The 8,553-nt window shown below is 42.5% G+C and overlaps 1 protein-coding gene across 1 annotated transcript in view; it reads right to left on the bottom strand.

Annotated features, from left to right (window-relative positions):
• Nucleotides 1–3,397: 3,397 nt before the first annotated feature.
• The window catches only part of LOC129704590 (transmembrane reductase CYB561D2), a 6,109-nt gene continuing 953 nt past the window's right edge, over nucleotides 3,398–8,553 (bottom strand). Inside the window, exons 2-3 of the mRNA XM_055647818.1 lie at nucleotides 8,097–8,134; nucleotides 3,398–7,094 (exon numbers count right to left, since the gene is read on the bottom strand). Coding sequence (XP_055503793.1) covers nucleotides 6,591–7,094; nucleotides 8,097–8,108 — 516 coding nt within the window. The 5' untranslated portion in view covers nucleotides 8,109–8,134 and the 3' untranslated portion in view covers nucleotides 3,398–6,590. The remainder of the gene's footprint in view (nucleotides 7,095–8,096; nucleotides 8,135–8,553) is intronic.

The following is an 8,553-nucleotide window of genomic DNA, read 5'->3' as shown; positions in this document are numbered from 1 at the left end:
ATCTGCAGTTCGTTCTTAAACAAAATACTGCAGATGTAGTCTGACCTAGGTCTTTCAGAATTGCAGTGAGACGTCTTTACTTCTGCACTCAACATTCTTCCACCATGTATGCCAACATATAATTTTCCTTCTTAATTACTTACTGCATTTGCATGTTAGCTTTCATTGACATTTGTGCAAGAATACCCAGGTCACTCTGAACCTCACCAATTTGCTGTCTCTCCCCATTTAAAAAATACTCTGCTTTGCTGTTTTCGGCAGCTCATATTTTTCCATATTATAATCTATGTTCCTATGTCCCATCTATGTTCTCTTGTGTCTATGTCCCCTTAAAGCATCCTTAAAACTTCCTCTCCACCACCTGGTTTTAGATTATCAACAGATTTGGAGGCATGACATTTGGTCCCCTTCAGCTAATCACTAGAGCACATTGTGAATAGTCGATCCCTTGCGCTTCACTTGTCACAGCCTGCTGACCCTTCTAATCCGTCATTGCTTAATGTTCATTGAGCAATTCTCAATCCATTTCAACAGATTAAACTGAATTCTATGCACTCTTAACCATGTGGACCAATCTCCTCTGTGGACCTCATCAAAAGCTATCTGAAACTCTAAATATACCATATACATTGCCTGCCCCTTAACCGGTCACATCCTAAAGCAATGTCACTACATTAATCAAACATGATTTGCCATCTATAAATCCTCGCTGACTCTGCTCAATCCTATTTATCCTTATGTTCTTATGACTCTGAGGCATGGTGTGAGAAATAAGGAAATGAGGGAAGTAACAAAATGATTAGGGAAAGAAGGATTTGTATTTATATGGGATGCCACAAAGAACATTCCAACCAATGAGGTATTAGACCATAAGTCTAATTACTGCGCAATATAGAAGACAAAGGAAAAGGATTTTTTTTAAAGTGCATTTTTGAATTACAGAAAAACATTGAAAAGAATAATTTGCCATCATACATTTTAACGGTAAACTAAAAGGCTTGATTTTTTTTCTCCCAGGAATGTGCCAATGCATAGAACAGTTGAGATTAAATAGCACCAATACATTTAAAGGGAAAATGATACAAAGGATAAAGAAAAAGTAAGAAATGTTCGTGGAGAGGTAGGAGAGCTACTGTATGTGTCTGAGCCAAATGGTGGTATTGTGGTGGTCCCTGGGGGGTAGGCCACTCCTTGGATCATCCCCCTCGTCGATTGAGGGACAGGGGCGTTGGTCTGCCACGGGGTTTCCAGACGACCCTGGGTTTAATGCTCTCAAGGTGTGTGTGTGGTGTACTCTCGCTGTTGGGATTAAAAGACTGCTGTTTGAACCCGCCTGGCGTCTGGCCTTTTCCTGACCTTGGCCAGGCCACTACACTGGTGACCTCGACGTGGTGTATGGGTTTCCGTTGACGGTGCCCGGGGAGTTCATCCCGCCGGCACGTGGCCAGGTGGAGCAGCCTTCGGACGCTCTGCATCGTCTTCGGCAGACGGTGGGCAAGCTGGCACCGGTGCCCATGTCTCTTCATGGGTCCTTCCGTCCGCACATTCCCTCTGCTCTGGAGGACTGCCAGTTCGTCTTCCTGCGCATAGATGCGCATCGGACATCTCTCCAGCGGCCGTACGAAGGTCCCTTCCGGGTCCTGGAACATGGCTTGTCGACTTTCGTCCTGGACATGGGGGGTCGGCATGAGACTGTTTCAGTTGCGCGGCTGAAGCCAGCACATATTGATATTGATCAGCCGGTGCTGGTAGCGCGGCCCCGTAAGCGAGGGCGGCCTCTGTCTAGGGTACCTCCTTCTCTGGCTACTCCGTCCCCCGCACCTGTTGGTCAGTCGCCTGTTCCGGGGCCGGGCATGGTGTGCACCCGGGCTGGCCGCCGTGTACGCCCTCCTGTCCGTTTCGTGCCCCGGGTACTTGGGGGGGGGTCCTGTGGCGGTCCCTGGGGGGTACGCCACTCCTTGGATCATCCCCCTCGCCGATTGAGGGACAGGGGCATTGGTCTGCCACGGGGTTTCCAGACGACCCTGAGTTTAGTGCTCTCGAGGTGTGTGTGTGGTGTACTCTCGCTGTTGGGATTAAAAGACTACTGTTTTAACCCGCCTGGCCTTTTCCTGACCTTGACCAGGCCACTACAGTATTCTGCGCACTAAATCCTATGTAACAAATTTTGTGTGGAATTCACGAAATAATAAATCCAAAAGTGTGATACAGTACTGAAACTAATTTCCCTGAGACAAATATTGCAAACAAAAGTCTAAAAGTTATGGTTATATCTTTGTTTATCAAACTTCATAGCTACAGTCTTTTTATCTCCGCATTTGATAAACCCCAATTGGTATTATATACTGTCATCATGGAACATTGTCCTTATCATATCATAGCCTGAACTGAAAAAGAGTGTTTTGGTCTTGCAAATGTCAATAACCAACAAATTAAATATGATTCATACAGGTGTTTTAGTTGGCAGTTCCCCTTAATCTCCTGTAGGCAGTTGTACTTACTTGTTGGAACAGGCATCTTGCGGTTTTAAAACTTTCCAGCCACAGAGCTGCTGGAAATGCAGACCAGCAGTGAGAGCTAGGCCTGGTAAATAGCAAGACCTTGGTAAATGGAAAGAAATACAGTCCACCGATGGAAATAACAAAAATAAACAGAAAAAGGACTGTGCAGACTGAATTAAAGAAGACAGACAAAAGAAAGATTGAAGTGAATTGACTGCATTTTCCAGGGCACGTGCTGGAGGAGGATACGGTACATGCATGGTGGCGCACTAGTACAGATGCTGCTTACAGCGCCAGAGACCCTGGTTCAATCCTGATTATGGGTGCCGTCTGGACGGAGTTTGTACGTTCTCCCCATGACGGTGTCGGTTTTCCCCAGGACAAATCTTGACGCTAATAATATGAGGGCCGGAAAGAAAAGAGGGCCATGTGAAAATCACCCGTGATCTATTGAACACTGGAGCATGTTTCTGTTCCTTATACACTTCCTTATTTATGGCTTGTTAGGATCATGCAGTATATAAATAAAGAATCAACAGCCAGTTTTAAATCTCTCCCCCTTTTACTTTCTACTCTAGCAAACACAAATAAAAATGGGTATAAGGAGTCATACAAGGTGCCATCTTGTTACTTTCTTTATATGTAACTCCACCATATCTATGCAGTAACTGAACTAACAAAAGGGTCTGATACTAAACTAAAATAAAGGAAAATGTCACATGACGGCCATGGTACAGAGATAAATGAAAGAATGTTGGTCACAAGGGACAATCTGAAATCTCTCCTCCCTTGTTCATAAAAATCAAGCAGTATCCTTGTGTAGTGTTTTTCTGTGGCAAGCACTTGCTGACACTCACCATACGGAGCCTGAATAAAGACATGACAAAGCACTCAGATACATGAAAGATGGGCATTTATTTAGTACACAAAAAACTGGAACACAGACTGCATGACTCAGTACAAACAGCTTCAATAAACCAAATAAATTCATCCAACGATTGGTAATAAAATCCAAGTTGAGCAGAAATATTTGAATCTCTTAACATCATTATTAAGCACATTGTTACCAACAGGAATACTCCCCTGAAACTCTACAATGAACTTCCTTTGATGACAGGAAACCATAGTCTAGCAAGTTAGCACAGATTCTGCACATGATGCCTGGGTGCTGTTAGAGTTGACGGCCATTATTTTCATTCCACTGCAGGACACTCCTTAGCAATCCAAGGAATTGAGGATTTAGATCAGTCAAGATAGGCCTGCCTATCAAATATGAGAACCAGATCATCAACCGTCATAAATTTAGCTAATGTTATCCCACTTTTTAAGAAAGGCGGGAGAGAGAAAACAGGGAAGATGCCGGAGTCAATTATAAAAGATGAAATAGCAGCACATTTGGATAGCAGTAACGGGATTGGTCCAAGTCGGCATGGATTTACGAAGGGGAAATCATGCTTGACAAATCTTCTGGAATTTTTTGAGGATGTAACTAGGAAAATGGAAATGGGAGAGCCAGTGGATGTAGTGTACCTGGACTTTCAGAAAGCATTAGATAAGGTCCCACATAGGAGATTAGTGGGCAAAATTAGATCACATGATATTGTGGGTAGAGTGCTGACATGGATAGAAAATTGATTGGCAGACAGGAAACAAAGAGTAGGGATTAACGCGTCCCTTTCAGAATGGCAGGCAGTGAATAGTGGGGTACCGCAAGGCTCAGTGCTTGGACCACAGCTATTTACAATATACATCAATGATTTAGATGAAGGGATTCAAAGTAACATTAGCAAATTTGCAGATGACACAAAGCTGGGTGGCAATGTGAACTGTGAGGAGGATGCTATGAGAATGCAGGGTGACATGGACAGGTTGGGCGAGTGGGCAGATGCATGGCAGATGCAGTTTAATGTGGATAAATGTGAGGTTGTCCACTTTGGTGTCAAAAATAGGAAGGCAGATTACTATCTAAATGGTGTCAAGTTGGGAAAAGGGAAAGTACAACAGGATCTGGGGGTCCTTATTGATCAATCAATAAAAGTAAGCATGCAGGTGCAGCAGGCAGTGAAGAAAGCGAATGGCATGTTGGCCTTTATAACAAGAGGAGTTGAGTATTGGAGCAAAGAGCTCCTTCTGCAGTTGTATAGGGCCCTAGTGAGACCACACCTGGAGTATTGTGTGTAGTTTTGGACCCCTAATTTGAGGAAGGACATTCTTGCTATTGAGGGAGTGCAGTGCAGGTTTACAAGGTTAATTCCTGAGATGACGGGACTGTCATATACTGAGGGATGGAGCAGGTGGGCTTGTATACTCTGGAGTTTAGAAAGATGAGAGGGGATCTTATTGAAACATATAAGATTATTAAGGGTTTACACACACTAGAGGCAGGAAACATGTTCCCGATGTTGGGGAAGTCCAAGTCCAGTGGCCACAGTTTAAGAATAAGGGGTAAGCCATTTAGAACGGAGACGAGGAAACACTTTTTCTCACAGAGAGTCTGTGGAATTCTCTGCCTCAGAGGGTGGTGGAGACTGGTTCTCTGGATAGGGTTCTTAAAGATGGCGGAGTCAGAGGATATGGGGAGAAGGCAGGAACAGGGTACTGATGGGGATGATCAGCCATGATCACATTGAATGCCGGTGCTGGCACGAAGGGCCGAATGGCCTACTCCTGCACCTATTGTCTATAACTATGTCCAAAAGGATAATTTCTGCTTTGAGCTATAATTATTTTCAGATCATGTCTAAACAATACATCTTGACCATATTCTGGCTCCTTGATCTTAAATCAGTCCAGCCTCAGCTATTGCAGTTTTAGACAAAAGAGTGACAACATTGTCAGGAGATTCAAACTCAGAAAATCCTTTCACTGCAGATTGATACGACTCCTGTGATTGCAGAATCAAATGAACACAGCTGCACACACACAAGATTCCAGTCCTCTCCGAGAAGTGGTGTCACCGTAATATAACCTTTTAATTTGTTTGTTAATCTGAACATAATTCAGTGGAGCCAAAGAAGAGATTGGCAGAATATGTGGTGAAACCAGTAGTTTGGACAGAATGCAGATGGCATTGTTTTAATGATCCATTATATACTCCAGTTCCTATTTTGTTCATTGACATTGATAGAACTGAATAACAAATATATTACAAAGCAGTCTGTAAATACAATTAGATGAAACACATTGCTGCAATAACAGCTGTTTCTCTCAACTCAAAAGATAACCCAACAATAAAGGATGAAATATAAATATGACACATCAACTAGAGCAAAACACAATACATTACAAGCAACAGTTAAGGAAAAACACACAAAGACAAACGGGATTAAATACAGGACAATGAGCTTGGAATGTGAAGGTAGAGAATTAAATAACAATTAAAATTGCATTAACATTAATAAATTAATTTAAAAGTTCATCTCAATTAAGTCTAAAGTTATTCACAATCTTAATGGTAAATTACTACAGTGAGAGAATTAAAAACTTAGATGGTGTAGAAGATAATACCATGCAAAATGGTTTATGAATATTCAGAGATAAAAATTACATTTTATATAATTCCAGGTTATTATAATCACCCTCTCTGAATGATTCAAAACATGCGTTATTTTTCATACAGCATAAATTTAGTGGAGACTTAACACTGAGCTCCACTTTATTCAACATCTTTCGTGAGTACAGTTGTTTCCATTTTCTATAATCTTCTCTTGAACTTCAAACAGTGAGAATGAACTAAAGGAATCCAACTGTAGTACTGCTGACCAGCAAAAGAGGAACAGAAAGAGGACACTTGAAGATATTTCAATACCCTGAAAGACTGCATCAGATGCCAACCAACACCAGCATTTTAGTTCAACTTAGTTAGTTGAACAGGAAAACAATCCAGCCATTGTTCAGGTCCACTTTTTCATTTCCCAACATAATGCAGGATTGATACTGATCTGCTGGTAGTTTCCACATCATCATCAATCACCCGCATTGACAAGAAGCTTGGTGTATTGATTTGTTGGTTTTAACACTTCTCGGTAATTATAGATTAGAGAGAGAGTGAATAACGGATAAGCAACCAAAGCCATGGTGGAAGTTTATTCAAGGCTGTATCCTCTTTTTCCTCAGGTAGGCATTAGTAATTTGGTTCATGAGGACCAATGCCAACAGAACAGGGCAGCTAATGGCCAGATACCAGCTAACACCAGTCACTATCCCTGTGAACCATGCTGAACACATGCCCAAAAGCAGACTGGTGCAGCCTAGCAGGTAGCCAACAAGTCCAGAGGTGGCGTGATACGATTTCAGTTTGGCCAGGGACCATTTCCTCATCAGTTTGGGATACAGCAGCGTCACCCCACCAGCAGACTGCAGGCAAATGTACAGGACAGTTGCCAACCCAACCAGACCGTGCCAGCTGGTAAAATGTGGTTTGTCATTCGTATATTTGTTATAGCTGATAATGGCCAAGCCTACGATGGCACAGACAGTGGCCAGCCCCTGCAACACCCAGTGGGTTCGGACTTTGACTTTCCTCGAGTAGGACAAAATAAGGGAACTCTCCGGAGAGAATAGCAGAATAGCTTGCGTCATAATGAAGGAAAACTAGGGGGGAAAAAAGAAGCCACGGTTATATTTCTGCATTTCATAAAATGACATCTTACTTTCCTGACTCTGCTGTCCTAAAATTCTCGATTACTTTCTGAAAGAGAAAGCTGAACAATTTGGCTCACCTTTCCTTTTTGACTTGCTCTGCTCAGTTTTCTCTCAACCACATCTGCCTGATGTTCTAATCCAGGGTTCTAATGCTTTATAGATAGTGGATGTGGAGAGGGTGTTTCCACTTGTGGGAGAGTCCGGGACCGCAGAATAAAAGGATGTACCTTTAGAAAGGAGATGAGGAGGAATTTCTTTAATCAGTGGATGGTAATTCTGTGAAATTAATTGCCATAGAAGACTGTGGAGGCCGTCAATTGGTATTTTCAAGGCAGAGATTGACAGATTCTTGATTAGTTCAGGTGTGAGGGGTTGTGGGGAGAAGGCAGGAGAATTGGGTTGAGATGGAAAGATAGATCAGCCATGATTGAATGGCGGAATAGACTTGATGGGTCGAATGGCCCGATTCTGCTCCAACTTATGATCATTATAACTCTTATTTTTGAATGCACTCGTTATTCTTTTGAACACCTCTGACAGCTCTTAACACGCACTGGAATTGCACATGCCTAAACTGATGCCATTACAAGATTACAAGGCGGCACAGTGGCGCAGCAGTAGAGTAGCTGCCTTACAATGCCAGAGACTCAGGTTCTATCTTGACTGCAGGTGCAGTCGGTATGAAGTTTGTGATCGTGTGGGTTTTCCCAAGATGCTCCAGTTTCCCTAACCCAATCACAAAATATCACATAACATTGTTTCGATAGAAAGCACTAGTGGAAAACAATTCCATTATGCAAAGAAACATTCCACCAGGTAAAGTAAACAATTTGGGCGAGGCCCCTCTCCTTGACCAATCACGAGTAACGGCGCAAAGATACAAAAAAATGATACAAAGGGGAGTCCCCAAAGAAAATCCCCAAAGACAATATACAACAGCAAATTACTTACTGCCAGAGCCATCAGAAATGGATGCCAAGAAAATAGACCTGGAACAAAAAGTAAATATATTAGCTCTTATCTCAGATATAGTACAATGAAACATTCAGAAGGTTATTGGCTGCAGCTTTCCCTCCATTGATGAACTAACTGTACAATGTAAAGGCTAGGACGCGAGCGGGTAAGATCATCTCTGACCCCTCTCACCCTGGCCACAAACTCTTTGAATCACTTCCCTCTGGAAGGCAACTCCGGACTGTCAAAGCTGCCACAGCCAGACATATAAACAGGTTTTTTTCACGAGTAGTAGCTCTATTCAATAACCAAATATTTGTAGCCTCCTTTTGCTCTGGTATTTTATTTAATTCACATGTTTAATCAATAATGTTTTATTATTAATGTTTAATGTATCATTCCTAACTGTCACTGTATGTCATGTTGCCACTTATGGGCAGAGCACCAAGGCAAA

Source organism: Leucoraja erinacea, chromosome 16 (assembly GCF_028641065.1).
Source record: "Leucoraja erinacea ecotype New England chromosome 16, Leri_hhj_1, whole genome shotgun sequence".
In the NCBI taxonomy this organism is placed as follows: Eukaryota; Metazoa; Chordata; class Chondrichthyes; order Rajiformes; family Rajidae; genus Leucoraja; species Leucoraja erinaceus.
Note: the sequence above shows the minus strand (reverse complement) of the source record. Positions and strands in the feature narration are given on the sequence as shown.